Source organism: Myodes glareolus, chromosome 2 (genome assembly GCF_982192425.1).
Source record: "Myodes glareolus chromosome 2, mMyoGla1.1, whole genome shotgun sequence".
In the NCBI taxonomy this organism is placed as follows: Eukaryota; Metazoa; Chordata; class Mammalia; order Rodentia; family Cricetidae; genus Myodes; species Myodes glareolus.
Genome location: NC_142027.1, coordinates 15,724,964 through 15,748,179, shown reverse-complemented (window position 1 = coordinate 15,748,179; position 23,216 = coordinate 15,724,964). Strand labels below are relative to the sequence as shown.

Genomic DNA, 23,216 nt, shown 5'->3' with positions numbered 1-23,216 from the left:
ACCATCAATTTGGTGTGTGTATGTGCCCAAGGGTGCTTCTGTACAAGATTAGTGTTTGAATCTGAGAGCTAAGAAATGTTGACTACACTTCACCAAGAGCCTGAACATAAAAAAAGACAAATGAGGAAGATATTTGTGCTTTTGGATTCTTGCCTGTTTGACTGGGGACACCGGTCTTTGACCCTTAGACTGGGAATACACCGATGCCCAAGGATTTGCTGAGTCACCACCTTACCCATGAGTCAATTATGTACTCATCATTCTCCAAAACACCACAGAGGTCAACCCTCAGAGTCAGTTCCTGCTGGGTTACGAGAATGTATTCGTGCGCGTGGACACACACACACACACCATTTCCCTAGAGAAAAACCCATTTCTCTTCAAGGAAATATTGTGAGGCGTCCCAGTTACAACCTACTACTGGAATTTGAGAGAAATTTCTTCAGTATTTGATTCAAACTTAGAGTCATTTACACTAACCCTTCATCTCAATTGGTATAAGTGAACGAAATGACCCTAGATTTAAACTGACAGGGAAACCAGAAGGCCACTAAGCAAAGGTGACAAAGACAGCATATATTGATATTTAAAGTGAAGCTAGTCTCCCACCGTCACTGTTCTGTGATGTGGGAGCACCCTGAAGGACCACCCAGAGACCTCAGATTCTGTTTCCCTAAGCCCCTACAAATGAAAGCCATTATTCTCACAGGACCAGCTAGGTACTGTGACAAACCCCCTGCAGGCCAGAGTCTTGACAGTCCAGGTGATGGGCAGTGGCCCACACAACACCAGTTTCTGTATGTCCCAGTGCACAGGCAACGGGAGTGGTGCTCTTGCCACTCCGAATGGGTCACTGCAGCGGCTCCAAAAGCGGAGGGACAACTGATTTGGGAGGGTTTATTTTTACTTGAATGTTTAATTAATTAATTATTTATTTATTACACACGCAGGGTCTTGTCTTAGCCTAGGCTAGCCTCAAACGGGTACTCCTGCCTCAGCCTCTACTTTAGCTGCCAGAGCGCCCTTGCACTAGGTGTTTTTCGTTTTGCAAAAAAATAAAACAAAACAAATCAAAAAACCTTTCTTGAGTTTTCTTAGAAGCTATGATCTGAGCTTAGATTTCTAGTGTGGTGAAACACTCATCATCTTTTATTTACCACTTACGGCGGTGGGCATACATGTCCTACTTCACTGTGTAGGGGGTAAATTCAACAGCCTAATCAGACTATGAATTCAGGATTAGGTGAGCCAAAAAGGGGTTAGACTATTTTTTGAGTAATAACAAGCTAATTTATGCACACATCCAAGTCACTGGAGAGGAACTTAGCTGTTGGATCTTTTTAATGAATACGACGTAGGCAGAAACATGGTTTATTTTGAATATGTTGGACTATTTCCTACTGAACAGTTGTTTCTCCCCGGACTCTGATAAATGACCTCCAAAAGAAACAGATCATAAAACAGGGGTCAAAGGAACGCAGCCGGAATATACCCGAGGTTCCTACTCTGAGGTGCCCACTCCGGCCTTTCTGTAATCAAGCTGGGGGGGGGGGAGGGTACGGTCACCCTCCTGCAGAAGACCCATAGTCAGACTCAAGGCATAGACACAGCTCCAGGCTTGACGCTTACAGCCCCAATCTTCAGCAATGCCACCAGTGGCCAGGATCCTCGCACAGATGTCTAACTGTTTAAGTGACCTTCCTACTTAAAAAACACAGCAGTAAACAGAAACAAAACAACAGAACAGCATTGCTCATTCACAGTACATTACTACCTTGGGGCGAATATCCTAGTTCCAAATGTTCAGGGGCACCCTGCATGTCTAGTGATATGTATACAGGCATGAATGTATGCACGATCTGTCAGTCTATCTGTCTATCTGTCTATCTATCTGTCTGTCTATCATCTATCTATCTACCATCCTGCTGGCTGTCAGCAAACATGGTATTGAATCAGGATTGTCCCCCCAAAGATTCATGTAATCACAGATTGGTGTTCGGTTGTGCTATTGGGAGATGGAACAAGTCCCTCAGGGGATACCTTATAGGTCTTATTTTGAACCCTCTCACCCAACCCTCTCTCCCACTACCACGAGATGAGTGGTTATGTTCTACTTCCTGCTTCCTGCCGTTACGGCCCCCGAAACCAAGTCATGTGACCACTGATGGAAACAGCGACAGTGGGACAAAGTAAACCTTTCTTCCATCAAGTTGGCCTTTTCTGGTATTGTATAAGCAATCAGAAGCTATTGTATCTGCAAAGCCAGAGCCATCTGACACACTGAGATGGCGGCTACACTGCCACAAATGTGCTTTTCCACTTCCCTTTACTCTCCTTCCCAAGAGTGTCTCAGCTCCTACCACATGCAAATTCTGTGGGGAAAGAGCAGTGCCTGGAGGATAATATCCTAGCAAAAGACGTGTTCACCCCCCACCACATTATTAGTAATAAATAATTTGTATTATGAAGGGGAAAAAAAGAAAACTGGGTTAAAGGGGAGCAGGAGGAAAAGCCAGGCAAGCAGGGAGGCTACAGCCAATCAAGCGGGTGTCCAGGCAGAGTCACAGTTACGAAAATGACATTCTGACACTTCACAATTAGCTGCAGAAGAACATGATAAGGTGATGCAGAAACTAACAGCGAGGTCCTAAGAAGTAAGACTATCTGGCACATTCCAGGATAAGCAAATGATGAGGCCACAGGAGGGTGAAAAGGTCAGCGTGAAAGCGGTGGGGACAAAATAGAGGGCCATGAGGCCACAGTGAGGAACAATAGAGTTTGGGGGTTAGTAGGAATATATGATGTTTTTAAAAAGATCATACAGAAGCTGAGGACAGGGCTCGATAGGTAAGAGAGCTTACTGGACAAACGTAAGTTTGAGCCCCAGATCCCATGTAAAAAGTCAGCCATGGCTGTGTATATGTAATCCCAGGAATGTGGAGAGGGGAGGCAGGATCATGACGGAGGCTTGCTGGCTGCTAGCCTCATTCTAGGTTCCAGAAAAGATTCTGTCTCAATATAAATAAAGTGAAATAAAGTGAAGAATGATAAGAGTCGGATACACATTGTCTACCTTTGGGATCCTAAGGTGTGTGCATATGCACACTCACACATATATGGGCATTTAACATACAAACATAGAGACACAGACATACACAGGCACACCCAGACACACACATAAACTTACAGACACACAGACACACACAGAGACATATGCAGACACATACAGACACACACACACAGACATACAGACACACATACACATACACACACAGATCACACACACAAACATACAGACACACACATACACATACACACACAGATCACACACACACACACACACACCTTCTAGAGTTCCGCTCCCCTGCTTGCCACATACAAGAAGGAACATGGGTGAGTCTGTTTCTCATGATAAAACTGTTACCTAAATCTAAACCCCAGGAAGTTGAATGTTATGGGAGCAAGTTTCCTTACATGCGTGAAGGGTCATTTCACTTTAATTCCGACACACCAGTGCAGGGTGCTGGGGAAGGAACCCAGGTGGTCAGGTTCGGCAGCAAGTACCTTTAGCTGCTGAGCCATCTCACCAACCTGGCATGCCACAAAGTTTCAATTATGATGGAGTCCTTGTACCTTCAAACTCTAATGACTTTGACCACCTAAACTAGAACACAGACAGAGTGATCCCTAACCAGAAGTCTGTGAATAGCAGCTGACCGATACACTGACACTGCTCAGAAAAAATCTGGCGATTCCCCCACATCCAGGGCAGAAGGCAACGGATCTGCACACCACTGGCAAGTGACGATCACAGCGAAGACTTACGCCCCTCACTGCCTTATCATTGAAAACGCTATTTGATTTAGAGCTAGTAATGCTGGCGCTTGAAATGGCTACAAGTTATGGGACACGGTAGTGTGGGTAATTTATGCATGAGTGAAATATAAACCCGTAAAGAAGAATTTTATGAGAAAATTTAATCTCAACGTGACAGGGCTTTCAAACTGCAATCTCAAGTTAAACCATTTTTTTTTTAAGTTTCCTTCATTTCTCTAATTTCCAAGTTGCTAAAAGCTCTTGGTGCATTCAAAACCTAAGCACTGATCACTCCTACCAAGTGTCAGGTAGACAGGCCATTCATAACGGGGAAATAAGAGTTTGTGATCTCTCGGTAGAATAGCAGATTTTAGAGAGGAACAAAGGAGCTTTGGCCCATGCATCCTGCTGTCACGCGTGTTTTACAGCCAGCTGTATCACGGTTGCTGGAGAACACCATCAACGTACTGTGTGGACATAAGGTAATAAAAACGTAATCTATGCTGTGTGCTCCTCGCCGACCAAGCTACATTTCTTTTTTATGTCTGTGTGCTTGTACTGACATGGGGTTTTTATCAGATAAGAGAAATGGATGGAGAAACACGAAGGCTGGCATTGTTTTTGCTCGTATCTATATTCCATGCATTTAAAAGCCATCTTAAGGCTGAATGCAAACAATATACAGACAAAAATAACTAAAACAAAAGAAATGGTAACCGGAAGCCAGAATGGCTTAATCGTAAGGGTATTGTTTCTTGTTAGTTTGCTGGAAGCTTTCTCAACTTTATTACCAGTGGTTCATAAAGACATGGCCAGTCTTAACTGCTCAGTACTTTACAGACGAGTTCAGAACGTCACTCTTCACTCTCATAGAAGGGAATGATGATGGGACCTTAACTTCTCTGGAGGCCTTAAAGATAAAACCAATTTTATCTTACCCCATACTTCCAGAGCAATCTTTCCCAACCTACGTATATTCTTTATGCTGGGCTTTAATTCTGCCACATCCCTCACTGAACTGTGGACTGTTTAGATTAACCTACTAGAGGTTCTCAAAAGGCTTAGCCACAGCACCAGCGCACCTTGGGTTTAAAAGTAACTTTTGCATTAAAGTAGATGTGTTGGCCGCTTTTCATTTTATTGTAATTTTGTATGTGTGCGCGTGCAAGCAAAGACAAGAAGCCGACGTAGGGCATTGTCCTCAGTCGTTCCCTATTCTATTTATCTTTAAAATTTATTTATTTTCATTCTATGTACATTGGTGTTGTGCCTGCAGGTATGTATGCATGAGGGCCTCAGATCCCCTGGAACAGAAGTTACAGACAGCTATAAGCTGTTGTGTGGGTGTTGGGAATTGAACCTGGGTCCTCTGGAAGAGCAGCCAGTGCTCTTAACCACTGAGCCATCTCTCGAGGCCTCTCTATTTATTTTTAATGATGGTCTCTCACTAAATTGGGAGCAAATTAATTGGCTAGACTGACTCCACTCCGGGATCCACCTGGCCCACTTTCCGCTCCAGTACTGGGGTTATGGATACCTGGGTTGCAGCCCCTGACTCTGCATGTAGATGCTGGGGGCTACAAACTCAGGTATGTATGCTTGCATCACATGCAGACACCTTACCCCTGAGCCATCTCCTCAGTCCACTGGCTGCTTTTTTTTTAAAAAAAAACAAAACAAAACAAAACAAAACAACAATGTGAAAACAATGTGTCATGGGGACCCACAATGATGCCTATTTATTTATTTACTGTCAGTGGCTGGAGCACTCTGCAGATGTGATAGTGGATGTACAGCCTGACAGAAAAGCACAACCAATCTCTTTAATAAAACGAATTCCCTTCCACACCTGTCTCATGTAGCCAATGCATAGAGCACATACTTGATGAGCCTCCTCTAATATCGTAAACTGCTCATCTTAAAAACAAACCAGCAAACAAACAAAAGCAAATGCTCGTCTTTGAGACAACTGAACCGCTCGCCTCCTTAAACTTTTTAATCAGCACACCTTTGAAGAAAACTTCTTCTCTAAGTATTTCTGGGTACCCAACACCTGGATTTTGTATTTTTCTTTGTGGTAGAATTTTCTACCACTCTGGGAATACATAATTCAATGCAGGACTAGATCTTTAAATAAGAATAATTAGTATTGTTTGTTTTGTTTTTGTGTAATTTTGGTTGGCCTTGAAGTATACACTAGCTTGGCCTTGAACTTGCAGAGATCTACCTGCTTCTTATACTTGAACTCTGGGATTAAAGGTGTGCAACCATATCTAGGTCATACAATTATTTTTAATATAGTTGACATCTGAAAAAGCTATCATAGTTTGATTACTAGTATTACACAATGGACTAACAGAAATTGATGCCTACTATTTCACAGCTTGAAGAACAGGAAGAGAATAATTAAAAATAATAATTCAAATCTGGCCAAAGACAACGACTGAGGTTACATTGGTACTCTCCATTCATGCATGCACCAAGTCACTTAGTGTATGAAAATCATAATCTCCTGATACAACAAGCAAGACTACAAAGCCATCCTTTCTCCACCTTTAACCATGTCTGGGGCCAGACCTACCCCAGCAAGCTATAATCATGGACCCAAGTGCATGAACACAATGCTAACACACAGGTAAACAGAGCAGCAAGGCTCCCGAGCTTCTCTAAAGACAGTTGCTCTGAGGATGGGTTTCAGGAAATCATGATGAAACAAAGAGGGGAAGGGGTGTGGAGGTGAGCCATGAATAATGGCGCCCGCTGGCTTATCTTCGTCATCCACAGTAGCTTACGTTACACTAGAAAAAGCATCAAGACATCTAACTCCATAGTCTACACCGGTGTTGGGATAGATGTAGACCATCTCTACAGCATTTGGGAACTAGAAAGGTCATCTAACTGGTTCATTAAACACCCATATGTACTGAATGGACTATCACAATGAATTTTCTGGAACAAAATGGCAAGCGTATTGAGGCAAAGAAACCTCAGTGCCAAAGTTTACAACATAAAGTAACCAGAACTAGGTCACCCTGTCATCAGATTGCCCATGGGTCAATCTTTTGCCCATGGGCTGAAATGTGGTGTGATCTTTGTGTCTATCAGGGAGTTTCTGCTGCCTTTGGAGATTCAGTCTGCTGGGGACAGTGCATGGACAGACAATGATCTTCCATATTTGAAACATCAGCTGGTCAAATATTTACATAAAATTTTACTGTTTTACAAACACTACATTGTAAGGACAAACACTACATTGTAAGGTGAGGCCTGTGTACCAAGTCAAATAGACGGAGAACTGACCTCAGAAACAGCTAAAGCACCGGAGGTACTTTACCTCACATGGAAAGGCTTTTCAAAGAGATATGAAGCCATGTTTATGAGTAAATGACAGCTCTTCAGTCTCACGTCCCTCAAATTTGTGGTTTAGAGTCCTCTGTGAGAGCAACAGCAAACAATAAGTGTCCTGAAAATCGTGATGCTTTTCAAAGTTGTATTTTATGGCAAAAACTGAAAGTCTAGCAATTGCCTGATTCAAGTAATAAGTCTTGCCAAGAAATGATTCATGATGGGGACCCAGTGCACGGTTCTCTATACACGTAGTCTTAAAGCATTCAATGGAAGAGCTTTTTCTAGCCCACTTAGCATTTATTTTTCCACTAGACGCAATTCAGACGGAGCATCTGTAAAAACAAACCACCTCAGAGCAAAGTGATGCCATTCAATTAACTCTAACCGGGGGAGGGAGCCAAGTGTAAGCTGTGCTGTTCCCGCTCTGTTCATTTCTCTTCTAAATTGAGTCTGCCATCTGCGTTTGACCTCCAGGTGACCATGACTCTTCAATTCAAATGTGTGGCTTTGCTATAAATAAGGTAGCATAGCCACATGGCTATAAATAACTAGAAATTATATGCTTTCTCCCATATGTTGGTACTAGCACTGCAAAACCCTTCACTTGCTGTGATTGAATAGTCTCTGGAGGGAGACAAGAAATATAGCTGACAAAATCACTTCATCCTCCCAAGATGGAAGGATGTCAGGGTCTGAACCACACTGTAAGTTGAAGGAGAAAGTGAGACTTCCAAGATCTGTCAGGAAAATGTTATGTATATTTCATGAAAATAAATTCTCAAATAAGGTTTATCAATTAAGAAAAATGAAATCTGACAATCTTTTACACACTGAAAGGAAATGAAATTGATGAGACTCCATCACCACAATTTTTTTTTTTAAAAAAAGGATGAGGAATAAAAATGCCTGCTACTCACCTCCTTGGCATGGCTGGAGAGGGTGTTACTATTTTTCAGCTTTTCTCTGTTTTCTATATTTTTCAAAATGTGCCTTCTGAAATCAGAAACTGCCTATCCTAAAAACTGTCAGAACCAAATGCTGAGCCATTTGGTGTGGAGCACAGCCAGGGAGTCATTTAGGTTTCAAACACGGTCCTTCTGTGTCTGAAGCTTCCAGACCACTCATGAAGTGCTCTGGACCTCATTTTTGTCCATATGCACAAAAGAGGCGAGGCAAATGTGTACAAGTGTGCCAGAAAAAGATCTGTGATCTCTGAAAGTGCCAGGAACAATGTAACACACACAAATCAACGCTTTAGAGGAAAACAGTTCACATTAGCAGGACACAGCTTTACTCTGTCAATCAAAGCACATCCTTCCAGTGCTACCCCATCATTTGAATTGGCTGGACTTTCTTAAGGAGGCCATATTGAAAAGCGGCAGTGTAGCATGAGTTTTAATTATAAAATATATAACTGAAATTGGGTCTCCTCTTCAGGCTTCAGTAAGTATCAACAATATAGTTCGTCCCCAGAGAGGGTGAATCTATGTTTAAATGTAGTCTGGATTTTAAAAATGAATATTGATGTGTTTGATACCACATTTTAAAATGAAATTAGACTGATTTGATGGCCAGAAAAACAAATACTGTGAAGACGAGGAGTCTCTGGTCAATGCAATGCAATGCTTTTTTTTTTTTTTTTTTTTTTTTTTTTTTTTTTTTTTTTAAATAGGAAATCCCTGTTCTCATTCCTATCCACAAAGCCTCAAGTGGAGCACCTCATCCCAGCCAATGTGCATTCTGGGAGAGAAGAAGGGTAATCCTGAACTCTAGGTGACTGACCTCTCCCTTTCTAATTGTCATTTAACACACAAAACTGTGGTGCACACAAACTTGTCTTTGATACACAATACTATATTTTTAGGGAAGGGGTACCTCTATTAATAAATCTGATTGTGTTAAATTATGGCATGTTGGCACCTTTCAGGAAATAAAAGTTCTGTCAAATCAAGAAATACTATATGGATGATATTTCATGGAACTACACAAATCAGAAAAGAATCTGATCAGAAATATAAGTAGTTTAAGTCTGTATTCTTGTCCCGACATCTGAAATTGCCCGGTAAACCTGGATGAAACGACGAGCAAGGCAATGGGAAGAGATGGTGTCCATTAAAGGGCACTTGTCGAGAATCACAAAGTCCATGCAAAGCAGGTGGTGAGAGTGAAGGTCACACCCAGCCATGCAACACACTCCTTCCCTTGTCCCTCCCCCAAGTCAACAGCAACATACGTTTAACAGGATCTTGGGGAAGCTGTTCACGGGTAGTCTTGAGTAAACTTTGGGTTGCTAAGGAGAAAACAAGAGAACATAACTAAAAACAAAAACAGAAACACAGGAATGAGGCAGAAGCACACTCATATGATGCATTAAGAACTAAACTTAAGAAATGGGGGAAAAAATCATTCAACCAAAAACAAGACCTAAGCAGGGAACCAAAGAACACACAGATGTGATCTGTCCTCAGTAAAGGTTAGTACTGCAAACGTGGCACGTTCTGCCACTGCTAAGACATCAGAAAATCTTCTGGAGGACTTTTGGCTCTCTTCTCCCTCCTTGCCATCAATAATCCTCAGTGCCCTTCAATGTCTTCCTCACAGCAGCTCCCCCAACTTCACCTGTTCACGAGAAACTGAACACAGCCTGGCTAGGCTATATGATGAAGCTTCATTCTCCACACATGACTATCTGTCCGTGGGACTGGCCTTCAACCCTTTCGTTTTCTTTCCTCCTTTATGACTTTTTATTCATGTGTGTAGTGTATGTGTTTGTAATGTCTGTGTGTACGCATACATGTGTGCTAGGGTACGCATGCATAGGTGTGGAGACCAGAGGTATCTTCCTCAATCATTGTTCGCCATATTGTTTGAGACAAAGGTTCTCAATGAACATGTAGGTCACTGTCTAGCTAGACTGACTGCCCAGCAAGCCTAGGGACCATCCTGTCCCTGCATCCCAAGAATGCACAGACTTGTACCACCATGTTCAACAGGCGATGGATACCTGAACTCGGGTCCTTTTGCTTGCATTGCAAGGTTTCTACAGACTGAAGCATCTCTCCAGCCCTCCCATCCTCTCCCTTTTTCCTCCAATGGTTCTGAGAATTGAACATAGTCTGGTACCTGCTAGGTAAGCGCTCTACCACCAAACTACATTCCCAGCTCTGTCTTTGCTTTCTTGATACTTTGTAGCCCAATTCTGTAATAACTGAGCCAGAACTACTGGTCTCCTCTAATAAAACCCCACTGGCAGCATTGAAGTTTTACACATTGTTGAGTAGAGTGTATGCATTTCCCAAAAATCCCGGTGAAGATATGTAATGTTTTCCTCCCTGCTCAGAATGATCAAATGGAAAGGGCATGAAGGGAAGTTTCCAATAGGGTGGGCAAGAAAATGTGTCCAAATCTTGAGGTAAATTCATCTCTGCTAATAATATAAATCAAACTTCCTCATTGCCAGGATATGGTATTGCAGAAAATAAAGCTACCCGAGGGAAAGGGGAAAAACTTCAGAAATTTGCCAGGAAATCCTTACCTAGCAGCTAATTTAGAGCATAGCAACAAAGGCCCTTTATTCCAAAGACTCCAGGCCACAAAATCCCTCATTGTATTCCATATTATGTAACCCAATTAACCTCTAGGTGAAAATGAGGGTGGGTATCTTGAGCTAGGAGTATCTACGCTCATCCAAACAGAGTCACTACACTTGTTTCCACAGAGGACTGAAATGGCCTCATCTCCTAGGAGACCAACAAGAACTCTCCAGGTCCCAACCTGATCAGCTACTTCGTGATTTTATGATGTGGTTGGATCAGCTACTTGCTTGATTTTATGATGTGGTTGGAAAATTAAGAAGTTTCCCAGGTATTCCTAAGCAGGGATTGCCCCCTCAATAAGTTTAGGAATAGAATGCAAGAATCTCTCAAAAGAGAAAGGTACAGTTACTAAGATCATTGAACAACTAATATTTCTGATTACTAATTAATATTTCTAACTTGTGGCCAAGAATAAACAAATATCAATGAGGACTTAACCTGAAAGTCTATTAACAAAAGCAGATATGCCATGTGTCTGACACAGGACTTCTTAAGGACCAGCCCTCTGGGGAAGTATTTTATCTTGCACTGACATCATCATGACTCCATATACTTGTTCCCCACAGTAAAGAAAGGTAGATGCTCCAGAGAGACCAGCAGTTTGCTTCCCTCAGTCTCATGCCATCGAAAGCTGCTAGCATTATCCTCTTGTGTGCACATGTGCATACGTGTTGTGAGCCTGCATGTCCTGGATCCCATGTGGCAGCCGGAGGTCACACTCAGGGCCAGCAGACACTTTCCACCTTGTTTCAGACAGTCTATTTCATCTGTGTAGCCCAGGCTAGCCGGTCCTAGGATTCAGGCGATTCTCCTGTTTCTCTCTCCCATCTCTCTTTAGGAATGCTAACATTATGGAGGCACGGGTTATGCATTTGGGTTAAGTGCATTCTGGGGACTTGAATTCGGGTCCTCCATACTTGCACGACATGCACTTTTACTAACTGATCCATACCCTCAGCCCTTTTCTACCTATTTCCAAGGTGGCGGGGGGGGGGATAAAAAAAAAGTTGACAAATATATGTGTTCTGGGTTCTGGGAACAGCATGGGAGTCTGTGGCGGTTTGAATGAAAATGTCCCCCACAGACCCATAAGGATTGACACTATTAGGAGGTGTGGCTTTGCTGGAGGAAGTGTGTCACTGGGGGGTGGGCTTTGAGGCTGCAGATGCTCAAGTCAGCCTCAGTGTCTCTCTCTTCATGCTGCCTCTGGTGACAATGGATTGAAACTCTGAACTGTAAGCATGTTTCCCTTTATAAGAGTATTTCTTTGCAGCAATAAAACCCCAACTAAGCACCCGAGACTGCATGAGTTCAATTCAGTCAAATATGAGTTCAATTCAGTCAAATTTCTTTAACAAAATAAAAGACAAAACAAAACAAAAACATGTCATGAAACAACAAAGGAATTCACAATGGCAATCTTTTTAAGGTAGTTGAAGCTTCCTAAGCCAGCTTCCAGTGAGAGACTATTTGCACATGTGCACATGCAGAAACATGAACACATAGATAGACAGACAGACAGTATGAATTTGCAGGAAGGACTGAGGAAGACAAAAGCCACTCTAGCCCTTTTGGAAAGAGAAGCAGTCGGACGTTCCCCATGGGTTGCAAGAATAATCTACCACAATTATAAGAGAATACATCCAAGGCCATGCTTTATTAGACATAGATGGAGAGATGTGTTCGTGACTGAACATACGTGGAGACTTCCGGTCATTAGAGAAGTTGACAGGAATGTGGTTAGTGGTAGCGAAAGGCCCATTCCCAAGAAAAAGGGGGAAAAAAATCAATCTGTTACAAAGAGCAGAGCCAGTGGCGAGAAAGACGAAAAGTGGCCAGGCTGGAGGAAGGGTCCACTTACAGACGCTGCCACACACCGCCATGCAGTACTCTTCCGTGTCAAAGTTGTTCCTGTTGCCGCCACATCCGCCGTAAAAGAATGGGGCGCACTTCCCTTCAGTGACATCAAAGTACCAGCGGGAGATCATTGCACGGCATGGCCCGGTCTCGGCTTGTTCAGAGCACACCTCTAATCAGAGGAGATGTGGGGAACCACATTTAGCATGAAAAGGTACCTTCTGGCTGTTCACGTACATACTTACTCATCTTACTCATTTTAAGCACTGACCTGCCCCGTGGTAACCTGGGCTGGTCGTTGGCAGCACCTACTCAGTCTTCACTGAGGTATTTAATCACCCACCCAGACTTCAGAGTCACGTCTCACACAAAACAAGACATTCTCGGATGGCTTAATGTGTAGGGTGCAATAGCAGCTAGAGGTTTTTTTTTTTTTTTTTTTTTTTTTTGGCTAAAAGTGAAAGGATCTTTTTCTTGATTTAAAGATAAAATGTATCTGCACATCAAAAAATTGTTAAAAAAATCACTTTGAGGTGAAAGGATTGTTTGGGCTGTGATGCTAAAGTTTACGCTCTCACCAACTTCTGACTGGTTTCCTCAGTAAATGCTCATCTAGACTCATGAATAATTAATTGCAACTATTTTTAATGCTTCCAGTCTGTCCACTGATTAATCCTGAAAACATAAGTAACATTTGCAAGAGTGACTGACAGTCAGTCAATCATGGTAATTCTAAGAAAATTTTTCTTTGTGTGTTTTTACATTACCCTTAGCCAGCAATGTTCTAAACAGTAGCACAGCAAATATATTCAAATTTATTAACATATATCGCACATTGTTACATTAAAACACACCTTACCTGTCTTGCCACTGTCCCCCAAATCAGTTCCATAATCCCCATTGACTTAAAATGCAGTAATCCATCCTGATGCATTTTAAAAGCTAATTATGATTAGAAGTTAGAACTCTATAGACATTTCATATTATCTGCTTTTGCTAGAAGTAGAACAATAGTCCCATTTCTTCTAGGGGGTTTACTCCCTAGCCTTGCTAGCTGACCCTTCATAAACATATATCTTATTTGGACAACTTGGTTTCACTAACTTGCCTCAAGGGAAAGTACCTTTCTAAAAGATAAAAGAAGTGTAAAACCTAGAGCCTCAAGGTTAGAAATGATCAGCATGAGGAAGGAACTTGAGTCTTAAGAAGATAATCCCTAGGTCCCAGCTACCAAAACGACTATCCTTGTACTACCCTGGAACACTCCAAGATTACACAACTTTCTTCAAACAAACAGAAAACAAAACAAATCATCTACAGCAGCCAAAGGGGGGCTCTGCTTTCTGTTATAAAAACACAAACAAAAAACCTAAAAAACTCCCTGAGACCTGGAGGCAAGTATGCCCGTGAGTCCGCTCCTACCTCATGGAGAATAGCTTTGGAATCCTTACTTTACTCTACCTACCTTCAGTTACTATTGCTCCATGTCCTGCTCAGTTGGTTGTTGGAGATACTATGCACCTGGACATTGTAATCCAGAAGACGCCCCGCCCCCATCCAGACCTCCTATGTCAATCATCACACTAATCAACTAAGGACAAAGCCCTCTAAAGAGCAGGCAAGCCTCTAGAGAACCTCAAACATGACTCTACGGGGGATACCCTCTGTGAAACAAGCATCTAAAACAAAACAAAACGCAACAACCCCCCAATTACAATACTAATAAAATAAGCATTAAGACCTCTTTACTTTTAAAAAAATCCAAATTAAGTTATTGCTACAAATTTAAATACTACAGTATAGTGACACTCCAAGAGTCTAATTTATCAGAACTAAAATTGTATTCTAAAAGTAAATTTTGTTTGATTTACATAGATGAAACAAATTTTCAAATCAACACATGAGAAAAGTGGTTATCCTCAAAGAACATGTTTGTTTTTTTCCAGTGCTCAAATCACATACTTCTAAGAGAAATTTCATTCACTATTTGCTGTCTTAACAAGTAGTCATAAAAACAAGATGATTACTCTATTAGGAAATAAATTATCAAATATTTATTATCTAGTAATCATATTGTACTAAATATAATCATGCAAATTAGGACAGTAAGCTGGAGCTGAAGCTTTATGCCAAGTCTCACGCTCCAAATACAAGGGGAAGTATCAATAAAGCACACCAGCAGCTGCGGACCTTATTGAAGCCACAGACTCAGGAGGAAGACGGTTGCTGGTCTGTGACGGAAGTCTCTAGGACAGTGGCTCTCAACCTTCCTAATGTGGCTACCCTTCAACACAGTTCCTCATGCTGTGGCGACATCCAACCATCAAGGCTGTTTTTGTTGCTACTTTGTAACTGTAATTTTTCTACTGTTATGAATCATAATTTAAATCTCTGTGTTTTCTGAGGGCATTAGGCAACCCCTGTGAAAGGGTCGCTGGATCCCCAGAGTAGTCAGGACCCACAGGTTGAAAACCAATGTAGCAGACATCCTCAATTGGTTCTGCTTTGTACTTAAACGCTCAGCTTTCTGTCATTGTAACTATATGTAACTGACCTGACTCCATACCTTCCTGTGTGGGAAGGTTTCTTATAAAGAGGCACCTGAAGGAGATGGGCATGGACAGTGACCTCTCGACAGCGCTCCTGAGCTGGCGCTGTGAGGGGCACTGAGAGTGTACATGTATCACTATGGTGTTTCCGCTTTCCGCTTGACATGCAGTATGGTATCAACAAACTCAAGCTAGAACAAGGTAAGAATGAGGTATGCCTTGTGTTGTGGAAAATTTGAATGAAGGACTTGCTAAAAAATTGTGTTTATCTGTAAAAAAAAAAACCAAATCGTATCATTTGGTTATTTCCTCCGTAAAAATATGCCATCACTGGTATGTCAAGTTGCACTGGTTATGATTCCCCAAATTCCTCAATCCTATAATAATCAGCTTTCACAGTCTAATGAGGACTGACTGTGCCACACAGAGGAAAAAACCAGGGTACAAATGGAAAGTCAGTAGACAGGGAAAACTTGCCCTGTTAGTCTCTTATTTCTGGCCTCCGTACCAAAATCCTCAAAGCGCAGAAGGCAGAAAATGGTGCTAGGGCTTCTTCAACGCAAGGTCCATGAGCAGCCATGTTGCTCCCCAGATGGGTAGGTTCTGGGACAGCCAGGGATGACTCGGGTGAACAGCAAGGTTTGATAAACACCACGCAGCCACGAGGTGAATCTGGGAGGGTGTGGTTTTCTTGCTTGTGTTCTGAGAGGTAGGGTCTCACCATATAGCTTAGGTTGGCACGAAACCCCTATGATCCTCCTGTCTCAGCCTCCCAAATACCACGATTACAGGTACGAGCCACCATGCCCAGCTAAATTACTTAAATGTATCTGAATGTGTTATATTAATGGTACAATGTACGGTCACATTCTAAAAGCATCAGAGTGGAGGATTTGGTACAAATTGAAAAAAGTTTGGTTTATTAAAAGAAATTTACACATGTGGGAAATGAAAGATAAAACGTACATTAGAAGATTTTTAGAATTAAGAAAATACAGAAATATGGACAAACTATTTTAACTAATTAGCAACATATCCCACTCAAAGCAATCAGTTGTTTTTAAACAACATCAAAATAAAGTCAACACTCTGCCTTAAAGCAAATATTAAGACAATAATTCTCTTATATTTAAATCTATGAAAATGTCTCTTCTCCAAAATGTAAATTCTAGGGACTGTCTTCCCATAACTCATCAAAGTTTTTATTTTGAAAATAATGATGAAAACCAATAAAAATCAAATAATAACTAAACTAAATGTAGAACACATTTTTTTTTTTTTTCCACAGCACTTTTCTGGGAAGAAATTCTAGATGACACCAACGCTCTTGAGAACAAAAGAATGTTTCCAGTGAGTTGGGGTCTGGAAATAGGACACTGTCCGAGGAAGACAGGGCATGGCCACCCCTCCACAGTAGCTGGCTTCTTGCCAAGGGCTCCAACAGAAAAGAACCTGTAGGTTCAAGCTGAGAACAGAATCATTCCCAGTTAAAGTCTAGATGATAACCAAGGCTTGCTTTTTACCACAGTATATTATGGGCAATGGATTCTTGTGGAAGAGGAAACACTGAAACCACGAAGAGTTTCCTCCACACTTCACAGTCTACATGGTAGCACGTATCAATACCAGGCATGGGGCAGGCAAGTCATTCTAGCACATGGAACTGAGACACGGAGAGATCAAGTTTAAGGCCACGCAATGAGGCTCTGTTTCAGCACACACCCATACCCACAATCTCCCTCAAGCACACACACACACACACACACCATGCTCACAGAGTGTATGCCTTATTAAGTCAAAGCTTCTTGTAATTTCCTGTCCCTCATTATGTTACTGGACCGTATTATACATCTTATCTAATATTTATTTTATCTTACTATTAAATAGTGACTTAGTCATATTTATGATGTTTCTTATCTTTATGCTATAAAATATGTTCTCTTGCAACCCACCATGTGCAAAACACTGAACTAAGGATGTTAGATGACATCCGGATGAGACGGAGAATGGCTTATTTTAGTAGCCACGTACTTAAACTTTTAGAAATCAACTACTTACTGTGTGTGTGTGTGTGTATACGTGCATGCACAATGCACACTCTCATGTGTTTGTGCATGTGCACAATGCTGGTGAAGGGGGGAGAGTCCTAAGCCTCACATGGGAAGAAGACAGAGGTGCTGCTAGACATCCTACGATGCACAGAACAGTCTTCCAGAGCAAAGAGTCCCCTGAACCAAACAGCGAGTTCTGAGGTCGAGAAGCACAAGCAAACAACAGGAGGATTTGTGTGATAGATGAGTCGTTTTGCCTATCAAGGCCATTGTGAAGCAGACACCAGTATCTTTGACATCCTGGATAACAAAGACTAGGAAATTTCCAGAAAGAAAGGAAGCATGAAAAACGGCCAGTGAGACTTTCCTTGGCTTGATATCATGAAACATCAAGACCTCAAAGTATGGGGCTGGAGAGCTGGCTCAGCAGTGAACGGCATTTGCTGCTCTCGCAGAAGGACCCAGGTTTGGTTCCCAGCATCCGCGTGGCTGCTCACAAGTGTGTATAGTCCAGGTTCATTCTCTTCTGTTCTCCACCCATGTGGTGTATAGACATACATGCAGGTACCATACATACACATAAAAGTAAACAAAATATTTTAAAGGAACCCAAAACATTCCTTTTTCCCATTCTGTCTCAAAAGTTATTCAACAAGACGCAAGTAGAAGAAAACCACCTGGTTCTCACGAGGAGGTTACAATTTTACCATCACAAGATAAACACATTATACCTGTCATGTCTCTTCTGCCCGAAACTCATTTACTGAGTCTGAATTTTTCTAACATGCGGGCTGCTGTCTGAAAAGCCAGGGAACTTGTGAACACGTGAAATAGAGACTTGTTCAACTTCTGGAAGTCTCACTCATCTCATTTCCTAAGAGAATCACAATAGGATAGACATGCTCTGCTGGTGCCTAAGAGGCACAGATGAACCTTCAGAAGGGCAAAACGGTTCAAGGCCAATGGAAGCAGGCATTTAGTCTGCAATCTACCCTGCTTTGTGGGTTTTTTTTTTTTGAGTTCCGGAGAGTTGTTATTAAGGGAACTAAATATTTCCATTAAAAAACATAGCTTTGTTACCTAAGCCAATATCCTCTGGACTTATTAATAAACTGAAGAGGAGAAATGTATACATAGTTTTGTTAACTGCTCTCAAATTTATTGCACTGCATTTTAAAAAACTGATTTTTAAAAAATTACCAGTAGTTAAGTAGACTTATAATTGTGCTTAAGGCATAACATTTTCTTTTTTAAAATTGTTTTTATTGAACTATATATTTTTCTCCTCTCCCTTCTCTTCCTTCCATCTCCTTTTTTCCCCTCTCCTGTGACCCCATGCTCCCAATTTACTCAAGAGATCTTGTCTTTTTCTGCTTCCCATGTAGTTTAGATCCATGTATGTCTCTCTTAGGGTCCTCTTTGTTGTCTAGGTTCTCTGGGGTTGTGGACTGTAGGCTCCTTTTTCTTTGCTTTATGTCTAAAAGCCACTTATGAGTGAGTACATATTATATTTGTCTTTCTGGGTCTGAATTACCTCACTCAATATGATGTTTTCTAGATCCATCCATTTGCCAGCACACATTAAGACATCATTACTTTTTATCATCAAGTAATACTCCATCGTGTAAATTTTTTGGTAGAGAGGCATCTCGGTTGTTTTCAGGTTCTGGCTATTATGAATAATGCTGCTACAAACGTAGTTGAGCACAGGTCCTGTGGAACGATTGAGCATTTTTTTGGGTATATACCCCAGAGTGGTGCGGGAGAATTGTCTGTAATCTGTCAATTATATTTTAAATAAATGCTGATTGGTCAGGCAGGAAATATAGGTGGGAAAACCAGACAGGAAGTGGAGGTGATGCAATGAGAACAGGAGACTTCTGGGAAACAGGAAGCTCCCTCCACCATTCCTGCCCAGATCACCAAAGAAGCAACATGTGAGCTGACAGCTGAAAAAGGTACCAAGCCATATGGCTAACATAGATCAGAATAATGGGTTAATATAAGACATAAAAGTTAACAAGAAGCCTGAGCTAATGGGCCAATCAGTTTATAATCTTATGGAGTACAGTGTGTGATTTTCTTTGGGGTTTGCCAGCTGTTGGGTACTGGGCGGGACAGATACCCCAACAAGCTGGCCCTCATGTTACACCAAAGTGGTACTGCGGTAGACTGCTGTCTAATTTTCTACAAAATCCCCATACTGATGTTCAAAGTGTCTGTACAAGTTTGCACTCCCACCAGCAATGGAGCAAAAGAATGTTCCCCTTAACCCACATCCTCGCTAGCATAAACTTGTAACATGAAGGCCGGCTTGTTGGGGTTTCTGTCCCGCCCAGTACCCCAACAGCCAGCAAGCAACAAAGAAAATCACACACAAGACTCCATAAGGTTATAAACTGATTGGCCCATAGGGTCAGGCTTCTTGTTAACTCTTATAACTTATATTAACCCATTATTCTGATCTATGTTAGCCATAATGGCTCCATACCTTTTTCAGCTGGGCAGGTTACATGCTGTCTCTTCGGTGGTCTGTACAGGAGTGGCTGAGAGAGCTTCTGCTTCCAGAATACTCCCAGTCTCTTTGCTCCACCCCTACTTCCTGTTCTGGCTTTCCCGCCTATACTGCCTGCCTGGCCAATCAGCGTTTTATTAAAATATGATTGACAGAATACAGATAATTCTCCCGCACCATTTTCCTCTTTTTTTTTTTTAAACAAAGGAAAATACCCATAATCCATTTGTTGGGAATGTGGGCGTAGTATTTTAGGCTACTTCCTGCTGGTTGGGGGCGCTGATGATCTTATGGGGACCTAAAGAAAATTTAGAGTTATAATCAAGTCCTGACTGAAGTATCCTGGGAGTTTTGATCATCTCAGGCTGCAGTCTTGAATCAATTCTGGATGTAGAACTCTGTCATCTGGGCCATCTGTTCCTGTCGATTTTTCAGGTGGCCTCCCTTGGTCAAAGATGATTTTTTTTAACTCTGAATAAATCCATAGCCTCTCATTTTCTGTGGAAACAAAAGCAGAATCTCTTCTCCAAAGTAACATACCTTTTGACTTCAGTTTTGAAGCCAAGGTATTTTTAAAATGTCTATCTTGGGTTAGTTCAGCAGCATTTATAAACAAATGTCTTTTGGTGACTGTTGCTCCTTCCTCAGCATTTAAACAATTAAAAGAGAGCATAATAACATACAGTATCAAGATTCTCTGTGTATTTTCCATATTTATGTGGCTTTATTTTATTTTTTTTTATTTTTACTTTTATTTTTTGAGACAGGTTCTCTGTATATCTTTGTCCTGGAATAACTCTGTAGACCAGGCTGTCCTTGAATTCACAGAGATCTGTCTGTCTCTGCTTCCCAGTGCTGGGATTAAAGGCATGTGCTACCACACCTTGAACTCAGAGATTCTTCTGTCTCTGCCTCCCAGGCATTGGGATTAAAGGTGTGTGCTACCACACCTTGAAGTCACAGAGGTCAATCTACCTCTACCCCTTGAAGTCACAGAGGTCAATATGCCTCTACCTTCCGGGCATTGGGATTAAAGGTGTGTACCACCACATATAACTACTCTCTTTTTACTTTAAGAACTTTAACTTTTATCCTGCATTTATTTGTAACACATTATAAACCATTTAGAGGTGTTTTTTTTTGTCTTTGAATCTCTCTTTACTGTATATCTCTCCTTTTTTCTGACCACATGAGTCTAAAACCGTGGCTTTGACGGCTGGATCTAGGCCATTTCTTAGCTTTTCAGCCTCATGGTAGAGGTACTGCTGAAGCCATTTTTATTGCCACAACTCTGTGGCATTTCAAGGTCCCTGCTAGCAAGCAACCTGCAGCATTCTGCTCACAGACCACATTCAGTCAGACTGCCTGCCTGAAACAGTCAGAGATTGCCCTGGCAGGGCAGCCCAGAAAGACGGCATTTTAAAACAGCACAGCTTTTTTTCCTGCTACGGCTGAAAACCAAAAAGCATGCATTCAGTTTTTCACCAACACCGTTTAAGTGTTTCGTGGCAGGACCTCTTAATGAGCTACAAAGTTTTGCAGCTAAAGCTGAGGCAGGAAGCCTCCCTTAGACAAGAGCACTTGCTTGCTCTAGCAAACAGAGCAAACCTGAGAAATTGCTGCTACCAACAAAACATGCTTTTCTCTATTCGTTCCCAAGCTTTCTCAAGCTTTCTGTGGATTCAGTGCCCCACGTTGGGCGCCATACGTAACACGAAGGCCGGCTTGTTGGGGTTCCTGTCCCGCCCAGTACCCCAACAGCCAGCAAGCAACAAAGAAAATCACACACAAGACTCCATAAGGTTATAAACTGATTGGCCCATAGGGTCAGGCTTCTTGTTAACTCTTATAACTTATATTAACCCATTATTCTGATCTATGTTAGCCATAATGGCTCCATACCTTTTTCAGCTGGGCAGGTTACATGCTGTCTCTTCGGTGGTCTGTACAGGAGTGGCTGAGAGAGCTTCTGCTTCCAGAATACTCCCAGTCTCTTTGCTCCACCCCTACTTCCTGTTCTGGCTTTCCCGCCTATACTGCCTGCCTGGCCAATCAGCGTTTTATTAAAATATGATTGACAAAATACAGATAATTCTTCCGCACCATAAACTGTCATCAGTGTTTTTGATCCTGAATGCACAACATTTTCTTGAGGCACATATCTTTGTGAATTTAATAAACCACTGAATTATGAACTTTGAGGATAGAAAATTAGATGGCAATGAAGTTCTTATAAAAAACAAACCAGGACATATGTGTATACTATTTCTCTGTCTCTGTAAGCCTCTATTCCACAGTCTTATAAAGAACCCCCATTGCTGAAGTGGGCTTTCCAGATTAGGACAGTTAAGCTACACGGAACACTTACATGCATGACCCAGCAAAGCATGTATGAAGTGTGTCAGAATCAATGACTGCTATGTCACAGGGCACAAAATAACAGGCTGCCACCTGTCACATATACGGTCAGTGCTGACACCAGTTCTCCCGACACAAAGGGACGCTGCACTCTGGCCTCCACATGGAGTGCATTCCCTTTGCTTTAGTTAAAGCAGAGATGTAAACGTCCGTGGTTTGCTCCCAAAGGAGGCACTGCTGACCTTTTTCCTATTCCCAAGCACACCTCAGAGTGTTGTCCGTCCTATTAGGTTTTTACAGACTCTGAGGAAACAGTAAACTTGGCTTGCTGTGAACATGAACATGAACAAAGTAAGAATTCCACTAGTGAGTTCCAAGCTTCCTCATGTCATACGTTTACAGAGAGGTAACAGTGGAGATGGGAGAGACAAGCTAACAAGCATGCTTGTTATAACCACGTCTTCACTGGGCCTTGGGTGAAAACTCCCAAGCATTTCCTTTCCTCCAGGCTGCCGATGTCCTTTTCCACACAGGATGAACAGATTCACTCTGAAACACCGTGCAAGTCTGGATGGAAGGACCCAAGCTACCGTTGCTCATATCCCTGAGCTCCTAGTAAGCAATGTTGCACCCAGGAGTGCTGTGAGATGTCCCTCTGAATATGTGCTGCTGTGGAAGTGTCTTCATCAGTATTGGGGGATGTATTCCAGCCAGTCAACAGTGCTCCTTAGTGAACGCTAGCCGAAGACCAGGAGCTGTTCACAAGATCAGTCAGCTAATGTAACACGCCCAGTGTTCAGATGGCAGGTTTTGGTTTCACAAACACAAGTGTTTAAAAAGTCACCTGTATCTGTGTCTCTCTCTGGCCCATTAGAAAAGAATTTCCTTTCCTTCCATGAGGCATAAAATAGCTGAAAGGAATAAAAATTCTTATCTTGAAATGTGGTAACATTCAGTACCATCTTGTTCAGTTTTCTGCGAGATATAAAATTTAATTGCAAATATTTTGATATGTGGAAGATATTCACACAAAGAAAGTATTTTAAGCAAGAAACTGAGTTCGTGCATATTTTAATGGTAACAGAATGCAGTCTATAAACACCCAGCTCTGTTGAGCCAACAGCTC

The 23,216-nt window shown here is 41.9% G+C and overlaps 1 protein-coding gene across 6 annotated transcripts in view; it reads right to left on the bottom strand.

The window, feature by feature from the left end:
• App (amyloid beta precursor protein) overlaps positions 1-23,216 on the bottom strand; it is a 228,801-nt gene that overhangs the window by 76,202 nt on the left and 129,383 nt on the right. For 2 of the 6 annotated variants that reach the window (XM_048422327.3, XM_048422326.3), the window contains exons 7-8: positions 12,622-12,789; positions 9,398-9,454 (exon numbers count right to left, since the gene is read on the bottom strand). The exons of 2 other annotated variants lie outside the window; for them this stretch is intronic. In XM_048422327.3, the coding sequence (XP_048278284.2) occupies positions 9,398-9,454; positions 12,622-12,789 (225 nt within the window). The remainder of the gene's footprint in view (positions 1-9,397; positions 9,455-12,621; positions 12,790-23,216) is intronic. 2 more of the 6 variants (XM_048422328.3, XM_048422329.3) reach the window with 1 other exon arrangement.